The sequence below is a fragment of the Athene noctua genome, chromosome Z, assembly GCF_965140245.1.
Source record: "Athene noctua chromosome Z, bAthNoc1.hap1.1, whole genome shotgun sequence".
Classification (NCBI taxonomy): domain Eukaryota; kingdom Metazoa; phylum Chordata; class Aves; order Strigiformes; family Strigidae; genus Athene; species Athene noctua.
Genome location: NC_134077.1, coordinates 69,317,709 through 69,337,894, shown reverse-complemented (window position 1 = coordinate 69,337,894; position 20,186 = coordinate 69,317,709). Strand labels below are relative to the sequence as shown.

The following is a 20,186-nucleotide window of genomic DNA, read 5'->3' as shown; positions in this document are numbered from 1 at the left end:
AATCATTGCTGATTGTGCATTTGCACACAACTAGTGCAGTCTGTCCTCTCTTCTTGTTAAATTCCTTTCTGATTCTTTTTGTGGGTTGGGGGACTCTGTATTCTGGTGACGAGGGGAGTATATGGCTGTCTAGGTACCAACAACTTGGGTCAGACCATCCACATGTCCACAGCGCAGCAAGTGGAGTGACTGGAGTATGTTGACTTCAGTACCAGCAACTGGAGCAGCAACTCAGCCATAGGCGCCTGTGTGTCTGTGGTTGTAGCAGATGGAGCAGCTGTGTGTCGGTGCCAGCAGCTGGGCTGGTACCACAGGCAAGGCAACCAGACTCTCTCCAGTATGGCAATGTCTCTCTTGTGCTGGGGAGCCCAGAATTGGACACAGCACTCCAGGAATGGCCTCACCAGTGCTGAGGAGACGGCAAGGATCACCTCCACTGACTTGCTGGCAACACTCCTCCTAATGCAGCCCAGAATACCATTTGCCATCTTTGCCACCAGAGCATACTGCTGGCTCATGTTCAACTTGGTGTCGCCCGGGACCCCCAAAGACCTTTTCTGCAAATCTGCTTTCCACCCTGCCAGCCCCCAGCAGGTACCCCATATGCCTGGGGTTGTTCCTCCTTTTGCATTTCCCACTATTGAACTTCATGAGGCTCCCTGTCAGCCCATTTCTCCAGCCTGTCAAGGTCCCTCTGGATGTCAGCACAACCCTCTGGTGTATCAGCTGCTCCTCCCAGTTTTGTGTCATCATAAAGCTTGCTGAGGATAAACTCTGCCCATCATCCAGATCATTAATTGGACACAGTGTTGCCCCTGGGGTACATCATTAATAACTGGCCTCTAACTATACTTCATGTCACTCATCACCACCCTCTAGTCCTAGTCATTCAGCCAGTTTTCAATCCACCTCATTCTCACCTCATCCAGCACATACTTCTTCAGCTTCTCTGTGAGGATTTAAGGGAGACTGTCAAGATAGACAATACGCACTGCTTTCCCTCATCTACCAAGACAGACATTTAATTGTAGAAAGTTATCAGGTTGGTCAAGCATTACTTCCCCTGTGTGAATCCATGCTGGTGACTCCTGAACATCTTCTTGTCCTTTACATGTCTGGAAATGGTTTCCAGGACTAGAAGTTGTTCCATCATCTCTGAGGGATCAAGGTGAGGCTGACCAGCTGGTAGTTTCATGGATCCTCATTCCTGCCCTTCCTGAAGACCAAAGTGACATTTGCTTTCTTCCAGTGCTGAGGCACTTCTCCCAGTCACTGTGACTGTTCAGAGATAATCAAGAGTGGCCTCGCAATGACATCAGGTGGCTCCCTCAGCATTCATGGGTGCATCACATCGGGGCCCACAGACTTGTGTGTGTCAAGTTTGCTTAAGTATTCTCTCTAATCTGACCTTCCTCCACCACGGGTAAGTCCCCCTTGCTCTAGACTAGTGTCTAGGCCCTTAGGTTTCTGAAAGCCTTAGATGTCAGAGTTAAAACATCCACATCAACACTGGGGACTTCACAAAATAGGCTAGTGACCTGCTCACAGGCAGAACACAAATACTCAACTTCAACCCACTCACCTATCCAGGCCTATCCTATCAGGAAAGAGATGCCTTTCAAACTCCAAAAGTTCTTCCTGCTGTGATTTAACCATACATTTAAACACAGTACCTGTGACACAATTGCATGGCTTCTGCAGCAGCTGTCCCCTCATCCAGCAAAGATGCATTAGCCACATCCATTCCTGTGATATCGCACACCATAGTCTGGTAATTTAGCAGGCTCTCCAGCCTGCCCTGGGAGACCTCAGGTTGGTAAGGAGTATACTGGGTAACCCTGTTAAAAAAAGAATCCTGAGTTTGGGTCTAGGAAAATAAATGTGTAACAGAATTATGCCAATATGTAACTGAACTATGTAATACGAAAAATAAATTGTAAAACATAATTCACGAACATGAAAGTTACAAAACAGGTTTTTTTAGATGGCTGTAATTTATCACTGTCCTAGAAGTCTGAGAGTAGTTTCTCTTCTGGTACTGACTTGGCTTTTTACAGAAGAAGAATTCTATTTCTCCATTCTGAAAAGAAAAATTACTTTTAAAACAGAAGTGTGAGTGCATCTTGGGGAAGGGAGAGACGAAGTAGGCACTAAGTGTGGGAGAACTGAGTCAAGTCACAATATCCAAATGAGAATGCTTAGTTCAATTATATTTAGGTATTGCCATTATCTTCCAATACTCTTTCTGAAGCCCTTTACTTGTCACATCTTCTCCAGTTACGGAAGGAAAGGCACTCGGTATTTCACGGATCAAGCTCAGAAATATGCAACTTCTTGTAAAACGACAGTTTCCATATATGTTTGTGAAGGGAAGTGAGACTGATGTGAGCTTTATCTTTTGTTATTTGGAGAACAAAACAGTAGAGGCAACATAAGCCATTCTTTAGAAAAGGCAACAATCTAAGGGAAACACTTAATTATAACAGCCCAGAAACACAAAGCAGCACGGGTCCATAGATGAAAGGCAAGAACAGTCTCTCCTCTCACTGCTGGAAATTTGGGTACTGGATTCTTTGGTAGTTCAGGGCAGACTTTATACCAATTCAGAGTAGCAAGTGGTTAAGTGGGAACACTCATGGCACACTATTAATAGAAGAAAACAACAGTGTGCTTTCTGAAAGGATAGCAGCAAGCCCTAGACTTTTAAAAAATGCTTATGGGTAAAGGTATAATTTTTAAAGATAGACTGAAGTATTTGGAAGCTCAAGTCATGTAAAGTCAATAGAAGGTGGGCAACAAAGATTTTTTAAAAACAAGCTGCAGAACCTGTGGTACAGAGCAAGGTGACAGGAGCAATATGACAGTAATGCAAGAGAGAAAGTAAGAAAAAAGTCCTGAAGAAGAGAATGAATGAGCTAGAAAAAAGGACATAATAAGTGAACTCAAAGTGTAACATATGATGCTAATGTATTTACTGTCTATTTAAATCACAGCACCATTCAGGTTGGAAAAGACCCTTGGGATCATCGAGTCCAACCATCAGCCCAACTCTGCAAAGTTCTCCCCTACACCATATCCCCCAACATCTCACCTAAACGACCCTTAAACACATCCAGGGATGGTGATGATAAATGATACATCTGCTCAAATTTCTCACATATACTATTCAGTACAGTGACAGAAAGCAATAGCTATATGGCAAATTAGATAAATATTGATGATTTTCCCAAATAATGAAGGTTTTTGCTGCTTCTTAGCTAAGTCTAACACTAAACTACTTATGATGTACTTGACTGCATAGCTCAGAAGTGAGTCCTGGGCTGCATGCAACATTGCTCATCTAAATAGTTGTTTGGTTTTTGGGTTTTTTCTCTGCTGCTGCTAAACCCAGTTTTCAGTTTGTCAGATAAACTTTCAACCTGGGAGTATAAAGACTTCTTTTCTGAATGGTCCCCCTGCCCACTCAGTTCTCACCAATAAAAAAGAGTTATTTCCAAATCCTTTGCATGAACGAGTTTTCTAGTTTAATAAAAGAAACTCCTCTATAATTGAAGTTAACAATCTTACTTTCTCATTTTATTTCAGCCAAAGGCCTTTTTTTTGCATTACAGCTTGCAGGAGGAACTAGAAGTAGCCTAACAAGAATTAAAGTTTGAGATTAATTGAAATGCTTTAGAGAAATATTACTCAGTGCAAGAGAAGAAAAATAAAGTCAAGAATCATTGGTCAGTACTTGCCACAGTAATCAGTTAAGAGAAGTGAGATTTTAATTAATGTTGAGTGTACTGGCTTTGTTATTCATTTCCACAAAAACACTGTTGCACTAAACGATTACTAATTAGGGACTGATGCCAACTGACAAAGTTAGGAAAAAAAAAGAAAAAAATGGAGTAGAGAACCAGTGCCTCACGTTAAACTTGGCTGCTAAAAGACATTAAAGTTGTAGCTGTTCATGTGGTGCAAAATTATTTTGTTTTCAAAGACAAAGCGTATTTCTTAAGATGTAACGTTCACAACTCCTTATGTGATGACAATCCCCCTTCCTAAAGTTTTACCTTATATAATTAAGAGATAGACTTTGCAATGAATGCTTCAAAACAGACCACTCACATCAGCTACCCAGAAGCTGGGTTAAAAAAGCTTCAAGAATTTCCACTTATGGTTTATGCTCAAACGACTGTTTAAATGTTTTTATAAAGTGTAAAATAAACAAATATATTCTTAAACTGCCGCTACGTAGCTGCTAATTTGATGGTTCTCTTGAATAACCCCAATTCTACCTCACATAGCTGGGATAGTACACTATATTACAAAACAGAATTTATGAAGCTTTGTGTCTTCGAAGTTATGCTTTTGAATGGTAAAACCAGCTGAAGTAAAACCAACCAGTTTTGGAAAGGACTTAAAAAATTAAACCAAGAAATCCTGAATGCCAGTATTACCACAAATTACAGTGCACAAAATTTAACAGTTGTACAGGTAAAGATACCTTTTAACCTTTTATAACATAAAAACATATATTTACACACTTTTTTTAAAGTTTGTTTGTCACTGTCTAGAAATCTAAATCATTTAATACGTTATTCTACTTCTCAATTTCTTCAAATATAAGTGCTTTAGTCTGCAGTCTGACTTCTGCCTGAACCTATACTGCATGTTAAACGACTTTTTAAAGTAATTTCAAAGCAAACTCGTTAAAAGTAAAAGGAATTTCTAAAGCAAACTTTTACATAAATGAGATCTCTAAGAAGCACACCAAACCATCTCTCATTCAAACCCCATCCACTTCTGTCTAGGTTAGTTAAAGTGGCTATTCTGCAGATAACTGAAGTCTGGTAGCAGACATTAAAATAAAGAGGAGGAATTACCATCGTGGCAAGGACTGCAACTACAGATTGCCTCTTGTTCAATCAAACTAGAAGAAAATATGATCTCCAGTCAGCATCTGTTCTGACCAAAAGTACTTCTGCAGACAAATGCTCCCCAGCTAATTAAGGCAGATGGGTCATGACACAAAATAAACCTTCCATGAGAAGTTTGTAGCATCTTCCTTGAGCCAGTGTCAGACCTTCAGGAATTTGGTAATAAGTGGCTTCAGTTTTTCTAGCTTTTATAACTCTGGTTTTGTTTAGTGTTTCACCCTTTGCATCATCCTACTCTCAGAAATATTTGTATAAATATGAACTTTATGATGCTGATGAAGGTTTTAAAAGAAAAACTGTCATCAAAGCAAGAAGTATCTAGGAATTATGCTTTCAGCCAAAAGTGAGGCCACTCATCAAAGGACCTTGCTTATGAAAAGAGCAGAAACTTTTGTACTTGGGAGCTGTGTTTCTTCTAGGATTAGCAACAAAACACACAGACTATACACTAACTGCAAGATTAACAATTATGGCTTCTTCATACTAGAGTTAGCTCTTGCTTCCACAAAAAATTCAGAAAACTCCATAATCAAGCAATGTTCAATGCACTAGTTCTTGCTTAGTATTTGTAGGTGTACGGTCAATAAGATCTAAGACTAAGCCTAATTTATTTCCCAATAAACAGTAAGTTCTAGCAAAACAGTTCACCATATATCTTCCTTTCTATACTTGGACTGAATCTCTGGAAAGTTAGTGTATCCATAATCAAGACAATATTTTTATCTTTTTACAAATCTCTGTTCTTGCAGTTTTAGACATCTACAAGACCAACCTCATGCAATGGCAGAGACAGAAGTGATTTGGATCTCCAGTTATACAGACTTTTTTTTTTTTTTAAATCTCACAATTAATAAGAGTAAACAAACTTGAAGTAAGGACTGACCACTAGTAGAATTTAAAACCAACATACATAAGCCACAGAAAAATGATAATTCATACATCTGACAACACCGGAAAACTGAGGCTGAAGTTCAGTCCTGAATACATGAAATTTTTAAATTATCTGACTTTTATGGATTGGACATCACTGTCAAAGGCCAAAACTGAAACAAAACAAAACAAGTTGTATTTAGTGTAAATATACACATATAAGTGTAAATATACACATATATAAATGCTGTAGTGTAGAAAGATACTAGAGTAAATCTGTACAACTAGGAGCCATCCAATAACAAGCAATTCCACCCAGCCTGTAAAATTCCCAAATGCCATACTGTATATAGAGTTCCAGATGCATCACTTGGCACTTTATGCATCTTTGAAGAGCAGTTATAAGGGTGTTCCTAAAACAGCATCTTACCAGTGGGCTTGAGAAAACTGCATAATCTTATGATAGAGCATGGAGACATGCCAGTTTCCACTCAAAGCATAAACACTGAATTTACTGCCAGTTTGGCATGCTTTGTAGCTGCTTGTGCAGCTTTCTGTACTCAGCCTGCAAGTAGAAACTAGCTGCATAATGTTTATATCCGTTTTGCACAGTACACAATGTAATTTCCAGAATGCAACACATAAGTGCCAAATGTCACAAGCTAATAAGTTCAATGTTACACTACTGATGTAAATATTGCAGGTGTCCTCGGTACAGGTATTTTACTCTTACATGCTCAATGTCTGGTGGCAAATGAATCAAATGACTTGTACTTTGGAGACCTCTGCATCATGCTCTGTTGTATGGTTTTAGTGTGACTTTAAAGGCCTTCTTGATTTTCAAGGCCCAATAGGTATTTTTATTCATTTAAGCCCCCCAAATAAATACTACATCATTTTGACACTCACGTTAATAAGAAGCCTATATATAAGCTGATTTCTGAAACATCTTCAGTTATTCATTTATGTTCATGTCAGGGCACAGAGTTAATTTTGTATGCTACTAGGGAAAGAGCTCAAGACATCGCATGTGAGAAAATTTAATAAATATGTTAATATGGAGTACAGCAGAATAAGGACTATGCATCCACACCAGCAAACAGATGACAGGTATTCATACATTTGAGGGGTCTGTGCTGAAAGTCACATAGTTGGTCATATGCCACAAAATAAATCCTTCTGCCTGTATTTTAGAGTTGAGATGTTCTAAGGATAAAGCAAGCTACACATTGGCCTGCTATTTATTTGTTTGGAAAAAACAGGCTAATATTTTTGCTAATATCAGCTAACTAGTGTATGGAAAATATTTCTAAGACTTCCACCCCATGCTAGGGTGGAACTGTTAGTCATAGATTGCTAGGAACAAGGAAGTGTTAGCAGCCAATAGGGATACTCTAACTACCCTGACTACGACAAATCCCTTGTGTAGGAGATGAAAATTTTAACTGCAGTGTTTCAGGTCCGCAACAGAAATTTCTCTGCTTGTTCTCTAACTTTCAGTGTTGTTTGGATAAAAAGTTACCTGAAAAATATCTACCTCAAGTGTTTTGAAATAGTATCTTTCACAAATAAAGAAGTAGTTAAAATGGGATTCAGATTTAAAAGAAAAGGACACTTATGCTTTTCTAAAGCTATCAGTACAAGAAAATCCTGAATGCTGACTTCTCAGGCATTTATTAGTTTTTGTCAGACAGTTTTAACTCACAGTAATTAAGCTATTCACAGCTTTTATCCTGAACAGAGACTCTACAGATCACTGTCAAAATGCTTCAGAAAGTTTTGAAACTCCAACAGTGTTGAATATTTTCTAAACAAAATCAGAGATTTGGGAAGACTTTTGTGATAATATTCTAAAAGTAGCATGGGTCAGTAGTCTCATTTTCAGCCCAAAATACATTTTGTTCTAAGCAGTTTCCTTCTGAAATCTACCCCTTTGCCTCCTACCTCCTCCTAGCAAGTCCAAATGCCCTAAATACTGTGAAGCCCTCCACTTTTGTGTTCACAGACTTCTATGAAACATCTTTTATAAACTTACATTGTATTCCAATGCAAGCCTTGCTCTAGTGAATGCCAAGCAATGAGGAACTATGAGTCATGTGAGAGAGGCAGAACTGATCAGAAACAATAAGCCTGTGCTTGCAGCATTTCCTGTGGAGCTGCAATGTGAAGCATGTTAGCATGGAAAGTGCTAACAGTAGATGTGGTAGATGTAAGAAGAGGTTTCCAGAAAGTCTGTATAACTGCTTTTGAACACATGCACACACACATACACCTTCTCCCCAACAAATGTATTAGCCTTCACTTTAGCCACCTAAAAGTTTAGCTTTTAGCCATCTAGTTTGGCTGTACTGGACACACCAAAAACAGATTTCTAGGTAAGACTCTCACAGTTGTTTCATTAACACTATGTAATTGTTTAAGATTTAAAAATATGCAGTTCATTTTGATCCAATTTCTTTTTAACTGATTGTTGCCTCTAGCAACTGATTATTTGTTTTGCAATAGTGTACGGAAATTATTCAGATTGCGTATGTTGCCAAAAAGGAGTGGGGATAAGGCCAAATAAAACTTTGTACAGATGTACTGCATAGATTCCTTGAGTCCAAACAGTGCAACTTTTTAATCAGTTCAAAAGTTTGAGATGTGAATAGAGCAGACAAGTCTGAAAATACATAGACTTGGAGGTCTACAGATACATAGACCCATTTATGGCAACCCAAAGTACAAAAATATAGCATCTAAGTAACAACAGATTTTTACACAAATTTGAATCTTTGTTTTGTTTTGTTTTTATATAAATATATATATAACCTTTAAATGTTTTTATTCAAATTAAAATTACTCAGTAATAAAGATGACAGTTATTATTTTAATATGGTACAAATAAAAAGTATGCTACTGACTAGAGGTAACAGAACTTCTAAACCCAGTGAGAATGCAGGGTATCAGTGGCATTCAGTCTGTTGGAAAGTGAGGCTCCACATTAAATTTAGGGTTTTTTGTTGCATCATTTCTGAGTTACAGTTCTTTAGAGAAATGTCAATACTAAATGATTACTTATAAACACACTGTAGTGCCTTTGTCAGGAAAAGTCCATCAGGTGACAAACCCCCATTCTTATTTAGATTAATGCTGTTCATAAGATCTAAATCAATACATTAAAATATTTTCCTTTTTAGATTTAAGTAAAAAACAAAAAAACAAAAAAAAAAAAAAAAACACCACCAAACAACAACAAGCCCATCAACATTCAAATTCAAGTCTGTCAGGCAGGCTATTCTTTTTCTTGTCCCAAAAAACCTGAAATGTCAGCTGGGTGATGAAAACAAAGTACAACATTCTCAGCCTCTTCATGAATGAATTATCAAGTATTGCTGTCTACCTGTTTTCAGATACCAGTAAATTATTTGTTCAGACAAGAACATACTTTATGGATACACATTCAAACTCCTGAATGTCTCTGGTTTTGAAAAAATAAAAATAAAAAATCAAGAAATACTAAGAGAAAAGCCTTTAACATTTTCAGGGCTTCTTAGTTCCTCATAAGAAAACCATAATCAGAGTATTGCACAGTATTTAACTACCTCCACCCAAAAATGCTTACACCAAGAGGAGGAAGCCAGTTTAAATTTAGGCAGAAAATAGGAAAGAATTACTTTCATTCAGGATTTAAGTCTGTATACTTCCTTAAAGCAAACACTCTTGGTTTAGTTCATAACAAATAGGAGCTGTGAATAGAATTCACAAGTCAATTGAATATTTTACAGAAAAATCCTCTTCTAAAGTCAAAGGTATTCTTTTTTCTCTCTAGCTTCAGCATGAACAACATAATTCCTACAATTACACATCATTATCAAATACATGAAAGCCTTAGCCAAAAATATAGATTTGAGGTCTATTAGTCTACGCTCATTCGTAAGCTGAACTTCAAACATGTATTTATACAAATGTATTTTAAAAGAAAATGTGGTACGTTACCATCCTGCATTCTCCAACAAATTCCGTGCAATGGGCTGAGGCACTGAGCAGTTGTAGTAACCCATGCCTATATAAGACCTCCATATCATGTTCTTGCTTGCAATATTGTACAGAGTTTCAAGGATTTCATTTTCACCTAAATAAAAAAAAAAATTAAAAAAAAAAGTCAGAAAACTACAGTTACATGTAATGCTAACAGTTTTATCTGAAATGCCTTGTACCCTGTGTGTAAAAAAAATGGAACACTGGCAATGCAAGCATAAACAATAGCAGAACAAAGTACAAACTGAGAACAGTAAAGATAAAATAATAAACCAGTAAAATATTCTGTGGAAGTTTAAATTCTGCCAAAATTCTGGAAAATGTAGCAACTGAATAATAACAGGGTTTCAAACAATGTGGAAATAGTGAGAGAAAGAGCTGTAGGCAAATGGCTTATGGAGCCCTTTTTGTGCTAATGCAGTGTGCATTCTATCTCTTGCACATGCATTAGAAAGGATTTCAGAAGGCACCTTTTGTTAGATAAACCTTGCAGAATCAGCACTGGATGAAGCCATAACCATCCACAATCACAATTTAGTGTTTCTAACAAAGCCATATCTGCATAAACTGGGCTCACACAAAGGAGCTAGGAGTGGCTTCTTAGTATTAAGGAACTTTATTTTCTTGCATTTTCCCTAAACAACTGATAAAATGGAACAGCTATTTTAATTCAATTTTAGCATGCTTCACCAGTTTATTTAAAAAAAAAAAAAAAAAAGTGTGACTACAGTTATTTCTTGCTTAAGAAATTCCATTTAAGATTAACTCTTAAACGAGTCTGCAAATCTAGTTTAGAGAGATTAAACCAGAATGATTTTGAAGTGTTCAGATGGAAAGCATTTGTACTCCCACCCTCCCCCACTATAGTGTAGTCTTTGGTCTTGCTTCTATGTGCTTCTCAGTGGTCTGAAGGCTGTGCAAAAATCATGTTCAGCCAACCTGTTCCCTGCAGTCAATGAATAATGCTACTCAATATCTGCCAAAGGGAAAAATTTACAAAATATTTTAATACCTGAGGATGCAACAAGATGGTCAATAGGCTAAGATTACACAGAGAGATAGGTTTGTCCAACCTAATAGACCTTGGTGGAGTCCGACACCAACTTTCCTAGGTGAGGGGAGCAAAACTTTTTTTCTCCCCCCTCCCGTATCTGACCTCAGAAGCTGCTGTACTGGGGCAGTTGCACCAAGTTCTGTTCATTCTGCACTGCAACTTGAAAAGCGGACTTTGGAATAAAGGCTACAATTCAACACAGCAGAATAGCTTCGGCCCTGGATGTCACAAAATCTATTTTCTCTCCCTAAGTTACTCCAGCAAGAGAGATCAAGTCAAAACAGTTAATGCTCTCGAATCTGGTAGAATATAGTTCTCTAGGTTTAGAATTAATTTCTTCTGCAGCCATAACAAGGATATTACAATTTTAGCTCTGATTTCAAATCTCATCTCTCCTCTTCCTCTTACTGAAAGTGCTACTATTGCATTCCATGTATAAAGATTATTTAAAAAAATAAAAATCTTCCGGTTTTCAATTAATTTCTTCCACAGCCACATTATACCTTCCATGAAGTTATTTTTTTACAGATCTTCGGTTCTCCCGTCAAAGGTCATGCCTTCTCTGCTTTTTACTCAGTGTTACTATTAGATCTAATGTACAAAGATTAATTTTTTGTTTTCAGTAAACTGCAATTTCTTCTAGAGACTCAAGAGTCATGTGTTTATTACACTTCAACTCAGCAACATTCAGGGCAAAGTTTCTAAAGCATAATGAGCAGCTAGTGCCACTCCCCAATACTCCTCCCGCACAATTTAGTCCAGCCAGATGCACTTGTTTCTTTTTTAAGTGGGAGTTTTAACACTGAAGTTTTAACTTCCTCTACCACTTGCAAAACAAAAGTCTGATGAAAGACAGTTTGGGTGCAGTTTGAGAAAGAAGGCTGTAGTCTTGCAGAACTCAAGCATCAATGATTTTTTTTAAATGGTAATGAATTTGCTTTTTTAACTCCAAATGCAGTTGAAGGCAGAAGTTGGCTATCATTTAACTTGCTGACTAGCCTGATGTCCCACACAAAAATGCACTGAGTGCAATTTCTGCAGTAAACACATACAGCAAATACTGTGCTGTATACCAGAGAGCATTTCCTTTGTTTGCCCAACTAGACGTTTCTTCTAGAGAGTAATTTCTCAGCAAACACATCTAACAATTACCACATGAAGACACTGAACTTCTGCTAGAGCTCTCTAAAAAAGACCGGTTTTCAAAATGATTCAAGCACAGAGCAAAAAGTCTAGTCAGACTTAGCAGCTATTACTAGTAAGAAGCTAGGTAGCAACTAAGCTTAAGGGTGCATCCCACCTAGAAGAGCTGTGCTGATAGACCCAAACACAAACATATTTTTAATTATTATGTTTCTATAAGCTGTGAACAGTTGTAATCAGGGTGGTGAAATGCTGGAGGGCACAGTCTCTTCACTCCTGCTTCAACCTCATTTACCCTATTCCTTTAGTCATTAGGAGGGCAACAGCAACAACACAGCTCAAATATACATCTCCCATATTTGGCATGCCTTAAGAGTCATGGGATGAACACTCCTTCCCCTACGCCTTACATTGCCTTGAAGTAGTTCCTCAGAGCATGTCTTTAGGAAGACAGTTACTCCTGTTACAGAAGTCAATACCCCCTGATTTGTCTGTACAGCCTGTCTTACCTAAGACCAAATATAAGTCCATTAGATTTATGATGATTTTTCATTAATTCAGTGTCTGCTTTACACTAACACGGTTCTGAATTCAAGCAAAACTGACATAGACAAGGTTAAGGGAAATTAACACATTTGTTGGGGTTCAAAAACCAAAGAGCGAGGGAATAAAACCATTGTTAACAGCATCCCTGGCACCAACAGGAGGGGACGGAGGATATGCAGCCAGGCTCTTCACAGGCGTGTGTGGCCGGAGGGCAAGAGGCAGCAGCACAAGGCTGGAGGTAAGGGGAAGCCTCTTTCCTATGAGGACAGGCCAATGATGGGGCTGGGTCTCCATCCTTAGAGGTTTCATGTTCTGACTGTGAGAAGCCCTGAGCAGCCTGGTCTGAGCCCATGGCTGAGCCTGCTTTGCGCTGGGGCTTGGGACCTCCCCAGGCCTCCACCAGCCTGATCAGGATCCTGTGTCTCCATCAGTGGCTCTATTTCCACTCCACTAAGCCTAACTTGTAAGTGTATTCCCATAATATTATCTGTGAAAAGAGTCTAACACTTTATCGGTCACTCTGTAAATACCTAATGCGTATATAAAGGCAGAAAAACGCTGACCACGAGAGTGATATCATGTATGCTTAAAAATTAATTTTTAAATTCAACATGAAATTGTTAAGTTTTCAGTTTGTTCAACAAGAGTGTCACCAAACCCAGAAAAGTACACAGACTTTTTCTACTGTATAAAGTATACACCTGGGAGTATATGGAGTGGAAACAGTATATTCTAAGTATTTATTTATTCATTTGAAGTTAAAGCATATGCAGACAAGGATTTTGGCAAATTTCAATGCATATGGTTGAAAAAACACAGCTTGCAAGATGTGTTGAGTTACTGATATTTTTTTTAATTCTCCACAGCAATGGGTGAAATAAAGAAGCAATGCTCAAAAGGGGTAAGTGAAACATAGTAATAATAAAAAAAAAAAGACTACAGTTCAGAAATGGTTGGAAACTGGCCATCACACTCAGCTTGTTTCTAGTTTTCTAAGACAACATGACTGAAATGCCTTTATCATGAATTCATTTTATTGGGTGTACACTATAAATTCTTTAAGAAGCTTGTTCAGCAAAAAATAAAATTGCCAGCTAAGTCACTGCAGTTGATCTTTATTCCCTCATTAACTCATTAGATAATATGATCAAAGACAGTATCCAGAATAAAGTTCATTGATTCTGCAATACTGTTATCTTAGAACTGTGGAGAAAATTCACTGAGGCTCTGAGTGAGGACACTTCATGACTGCTACACCCACACGTAGAAAAGACAAAACATTTAACAAAAATAGTAAGAGGGAGAGAATTAACAGATTATAAAATTATGAAACTGTTATCTCTGCTAGTGTTTTTGTGGCTAACACAGTAGATTTGCCTTGAACTTGTGAGATACCGCCAAAATAATGTGGTACCCAGAAAAGACAGAGGGAGAGAGGTAAATCAAAACAGAAGGAGCAGTTTATGTAACTAAAAACTTTCAACACAAAAGGGAATACAGTAATTGTCTGATATAATTTTGTTCACATCATGCCAGGTCTTAAATCTGAGATTACAAAAGCAAGATCGTCAGAACAGCTGATACAAGAAAAAGGGGATTAATTTATTTATCTTGCTTTAGCAATTAATTCTCTCTCTCTCAAAAAAAAATCAGATCATATTGAAGCAAAACAGTTCCAAAGCACTGTCAGACATAGTAATGCTGCAGGACAGCGCACGAAAAGTGCCTGTTTCAGGTGCTGAGTCCGACCGGCAGCTTCCCAAGAGATGAGCTGAAAGCCACCGCCATCTGTTGCCCTGCCTCCTCCTCCTCGTTTCACTCAGGCCACCCGCACGCACCCAGACTGCCTGGGCAGCAGAGGCAACCCGAGGATGCTGCAAGGCACAGAAAGCATGTTTGGGCTGAGAGCCAGCAACATGCCTGCCTTTTTCCATCATACCCCCAAGGCCTACTACCTTCAGAAAGATGAGCAGCAGCCCAAAAATGCCATGAGGAGCAAAGTGTGAGGAGCAAAGTGCCGCTGTTGGCAATGCAGATTCCTGCACTGCTTGTGGCAGCACTCTGGAGGATGACATCCCTGCTACAGGCATCGAAAGAATACAGTGTGGACTGCAGCAGCAGGGAATCTGAAATGACTAAATCAGCTCTAAAAATCTGACTGACATTAGGAGCTAAACAGAGTTATTTCTTAAGTAGCATTTTTAAAATGTAGTTAAAGTAGGTTTAACTGCATGAATACCAGTTAAATTTGAAGATACAGTCTTTCTTATAATACAACTGCTTCTGAGCAATACCACTTCTAAAAATGTTTAGACTGGAGAACCAATTATTTTCTTTAAACAGATTTTATAAACTAATGTTTATAAATTCTAATATTTGAGAATGTAACTGGGAATATTTTTGAAAAATAATAATGGCAGAATTTGTAGACTCATTTTTTAAATTCAAATGCTGAACAAAAAACCAGAAACACATAATGTGTGCAAAACCTACCCATTAAATAAAGATGGGCATACAATAGCAGCATTGCAAGGATAAGGACTGATACAGACAGTAGGTTTGCAGGGATAAAAGAAAGAGTATTACTCTTAGGTAAGATGATCTGTTATTTCAAATGGGTTAATCACTACATATGTGCTAAAGCACTGTCAATACCTAAAGAAAAGCTGACTGCTAAAGTTTACTGACTGTGACAGCAGGAAGAAAGCTCTGTAATACAACCTGATCAAATTAAGTATCAAACAGACATGTAGCCTTGTTGTAAATACTGACTGAAAAGAAGTTACACGCCAAAATAACTTTTTCAGTTAACTTATCTGCAGAAAAAGCTGACTGTAAAAAGAGTCCTCCTTCCAGAATCAGTTTGAGGTGTAGGACTGCAATTAACTGTTACAGAAAATCAGACATTTTGCTGTTTCACCCCTACTGGCTTTCAGTGGCATATTCAGGTGGTTTTACAGCACTGTCAGAGGGCTGATAGCAGCAGGCACTTTTAAAGTGGGTTTTTTTTGGTCAGAAAAGGGACACAGATACTTCTGTCATATTATATACCAAAGGAAGCAACTCATTTCATAAACGTCTTAGCACAAGCTACACTCTTCCTCTCCATCACTGACCATGTCTATATAGGAAGAAATCTACCAACACATGAACACTACCACTGAAAAAGCATTTCTAGCGTAGATGCATTTGTACCAGCAAAGCTCAGCATCTACCAGAAGGGCTCTTTCATTCAGAAATAAGTGAAACAAATGTCCAGTTAAGCAGTTAAGGCTAGAGGCTTCCTCTCTTAATATATTACGTCCTTCAGGGAACTGATGAAGCTTGCTTCTTCCACTGAAGAGTAAGGCTGTGCTGAAATGTCTAGGAAAGACAACACATACAAAAAGATTGCACTTCTACTGTAAGCAGCATTTTTATTTATGAGCAGTGAAACCATTTAATAACAATTTAATAAAATGTGGTACCATTTAAAACAGCTCTCTAGTATAAGCTGCATCCACAGGAGGATTTTTCTTTTTTTTTATTGCTACCGCATACACATAGACAACTGATTTTTTGCCTTGCAGACAACTTGTTATATTACCAAGGAAAGATCTGTAATGCAAAAGCCACACCTAATCAAAACTTGAAGACATGCATATACATCAAATATATACAACTGAAATGAGGCCTAAAACTATAAAAGTTTAAAAAAATCGCACAAATAAAATTGCAGAAACCTACAATACTCAACCAGATGTACTATTTATGGTGTGTGCATGGTTTTATTGTATTGCATATCTAATTCTAGTTGTAAGTGTTGACTTCAAGGAGACTTCCATACAAAGCTCAACTGCATTTTCTAACACAAAGGATTAGCTCGAGCACAGCTCATTTGTTCAGCTGCACTCTAACCTGTGGAGTCACTATGTTTTTTAATCGAAGTCATATAGAAAAGTGGAAGTGTATATTTAAACCACCACAGAAGTTTTATAAATGCTAAAGCTGAACAACACATTTTGAATTGCCTTGACCTGTTCTCTCATTGCATGTATGAGGTTGGGGATGGTGGGAGTAAAATTGTCTTTGTACAAATAAAAAGATGTTGTTTAAAACAGAATAAGTTTCTCATTACACTTCCCCCATTTTGCTGTTTCCCTTTAATACAAGAGATACAAGAGAGAAAGAATATACCATACTCACATAAGAAATCTGACACTGGTGATCGGAAATACAGTGTTCTCTCCAACCGTACATTAACAAGGCAGGCAGGCAGTTTTACTCAAGACTACAGTGTCCTAGGTGTAAGGTGTTCAATGTGAAGTTGCACAACTTTAAGCTGAGCCTTCTAACTATTATTTTACAAGTTTTCTGCTACCAATGCTGTGCAAAACTAGTGTCAAAACCCTACACATTACATTACAAAAAACAGCTCAATACACTGGCTGAAGAAGCAGAAGCAGCAGTGCCCAGAAAAGTTTTCTGTACTTCATGCAAGCACCTCCTTTGAAAACTCACTGTTGCATGCCGTGCAATGTGAGACTGCATCACAGTCACATTCTTTCGAAGTTTAAGGGAACAAGAACAGCATAGTAAGTGGAACAAAATGCCAGTGAACTAAATACACTGTTAGCTAATGAGCTCCTGTTGCACAGTGATCAGAACTTGCATACAACGGAACATCAACTAATGCACAGCACTATAGAAGACATCCACTTCAAAACTGCTATGCAAATCAGCATGAGAACATATAAAACTGCATCAAGATTTTGATTTAAGCTGACATTACTGGTTTAGTTTTCAATAATGTACAATTCTTTTAATGCCCAATTGTACTATATCACTTTTATGTGTGTTTTAGTAATGTACAACTTCCTAAGAGTATCGTATACTAGTATAAACAAATAAAAAAGAATAAAAACAAAACAAGGAAGAAAGGTTTTGAGAAGTTATTAGTGACAATCTACACTTAACCCCCTTTACAGACCCCGAAATAATCTAAAAATTTAATTTCTCTGAGGGTAAGTGAAAGTCACTCATAGTCAAGGAGGAGAACCTTGATTAAAATACATTCATCATAGAAAAATAAGCCAAGCAATATTTTCAGCAGTTATACAGACAGAAGAAGGTGATTAAATTCCACTTCCCTACTCCCCTCTCTTCATTTTAATAGGATGGGAAGTTATCAAAAATTACAATACCACTGTACTAATAAAACATTTTGGAAGCAGAAACTTTCATTCGAAACTGTATCCCTCCTGGCTAGAATCTTTTCAGGCTGTACTTTTCCTGACTGTTCATTGTGGCACTGCCTCTCCTGTGTGATGTCATCTCGGAGTAACCAGATTGAACTGGCCGGGAACCTCACTGGAGCTGCAGGGCTGAAGTTTACACTCAAATTACAGCGCATGGATGAGCAATGAAGAAAGCCAGTGAGAAGAATCAAATTTTCTACAAATCAGACAAGGGATGTTGACACAAATATGAAGTTAATACTGATGTAATTGACTCCACTATCTGAATGGTGATTGAGCTTTGCTAGTTTCAGTGGAATTGTTTAGCTAGGTGATTTTTTAAGTGTTTCTTTTGATCACGGGATCTCCAGCATGACATTTACAGGCATCTATCAAGATCGCCATTACACTGATAGAAATTTTGTGGTTGCTAATTTTAAAAAACGTTAATTACTAAAAATTAATTAAATCCCATGAAGTTTTCTACAGCAATTTATTGAATTATTGTAGCGTCACACTTGCTGGCTCAGATGTTTTGTATTCCAGCAGTTTACCTGACTTGCTCAAACTGATTCAAAACGCAAGCCATTAAGTCTACTGTATAGTCATTATAGCAGACACGGGATTTGTGTTTTATTCGAATATGCAGATTATTACGGGGGGGAAGACGAACAACAAGTCCTGCAGCAGCATAAAAGCCAACAAAAGACAGCGGCCCATTTCAAGCTACAGTTCACACTAAGGGGATGACTTTTAGCCACATTTTCCCCTCCCTATTAGGCTCCTAGGACAGAATGAAGGCACTGAAGCACTTGAGCTCAAAAAAGGCTCTTCGGGCAATCCCGGGTCAGCCACAGACGTTTTCCTACCGATTTCCAACAGGAGAGCAAGAAATGCAGCAGCCGAACCGAGTTAGTTTGTGAAGATTAAAGTGTCGGTGATGGTACTGCTGTGATTATTTAAGTCTTACCCTGCACTTCAGCGGGCAGATCCGCTCGTTACAGGATTCAGCGAGGACACTCGGAGGGGAGGGGGGGCTGCTCAAGTACCCCCCCCCGCCCCCGTGGGCGCTAGCGCCGGGAAGGAGTCGCGGGAAGGGCAGGCGGGGCTGCGCCGGGGAGGGCGGAGGGAGGGGGACGAGGGGGACGGGGACGGCGGAGGCCCGGGATTACCCCGGGCCCTGCGGTCACTTACAGACGTGGTCATCCATCCTCAGCGGCCTCCGGAGACGGATGCTGGCCGGGATGGTTTTATCGATCAGCTCCTCGACGCTCTGCACAGAGGCGACGGCACACCGCGGTTAGCTCCCCGCCGCCGGCACAGCCCGCCCCGGGAGGGCACCGGCCGCGGCGCCCCCCCCCCGCCCCGCCCGGCGCGGGCACCCACCTGCACCCCGACGGCTCGCAGCATCTCCCGCTTCTCCCGCTCCCGCGGCCCGATGTGCCGCCGGCAGAAGTCATCGTGCCGCGGCAGCAGCTGCTCGATGCACCGCGCCGCCGCCTCGCCGCCGCCGCCGCCCCAGCGCCGCTGAGCGCCCCCCGCCGCCACAGCCGGCCGCAGGTGTCGGGGCGCCCCGCGGGCCGCCAGCCGCCCCCACCAGCGCCCGCAGCTCTGCATGGCCCCGCTGCTGCTGCCGCCGCCGCCGCCGGGCAGCCACACTTTGTGCGCGGGGGGGCGGCGCGGCGCGGCCCCCCCACCGCCGGCGCCAATGGGGCCCGGGGGCGGCGCCGCGCTCGCCCCGCCTCGCCGCCACCTGCCCGCCCCCCCGGCCGCCCCCCCGGCCGCCGCGCTCGGCCCTGACCCCGCTCTGCCGGGCCGGCCCCCGAGCATCCCTCCCTGCGGCGGGCAGGCCGGGGCGCGGCGCTGCCCCCAGCGCGCCTGGGCAGACCCTGGCCGTCATTTTCCTGGAGAGATCAGAGTTTCCCCCACGAAAGCCTTGCTCGGGTGGAAGACTGGGTTCTGTGTTTCCGCAGCAGGGCGCGGACTTGCTTTCAGGTTACTCGCTTTTGGAGGAGCAATACAGGCCACTTTCTGTAGCTCTTACCGGGGGCGGGCGGGGGGACACGGGACGCGAGTTGTGTGTCAGCTTTTACTGCCTTAACATCTGGTGATGTTGGTCTTGGGGAGTGGAGAGGTTAACCGGGACCTACTTTTTCCTCTGTTTCAGTTCTGCATCTCTGAGGATAGTATCAGTATAGTTACAAAGTTGTATCTTTATTTACGTTAACAGAACAAAGTGGAGCAACATTGAGGACATGTATTTGCATCAACATTTAAATAGAGTAACAATGAAAGATAAAAATATATCCCCAAGACATACACTGATTTAATCTCAGTTATATCACAGACTTACTGTCTGTCTTCTGAATTTAATGAGCTAACTAATCGCTACTTCTGAACCTAAAAATAAGTTTA

The 20,186-nt window shown here is 40.0% G+C and overlaps 1 protein-coding gene across 1 annotated transcript in view; it reads right to left on the bottom strand.

Annotated features, from left to right (window-relative positions):
• GLDC (glycine decarboxylase) overlaps positions 1-19,388 on the bottom strand; it is a 50,794-nt gene extending 31,406 nt beyond the window's left edge. Inside the window, exons 1-4 of the mRNA XM_074931658.1 lie at positions 19,158-19,388; positions 18,966-19,044; positions 9,771-9,906; positions 1,674-1,838 (exon numbers count right to left, since the gene is read on the bottom strand). Coding sequence (XP_074787759.1) covers positions 1,674-1,838; positions 9,771-9,906; positions 18,966-19,044; positions 19,158-19,388 — 611 coding nt within the window. The remainder of the gene's footprint in view (positions 1-1,673; positions 1,839-9,770; positions 9,907-18,965; positions 19,045-19,157) is intronic.
• Between the last annotated feature and the right edge of the window lie 798 nt (positions 19,389-20,186).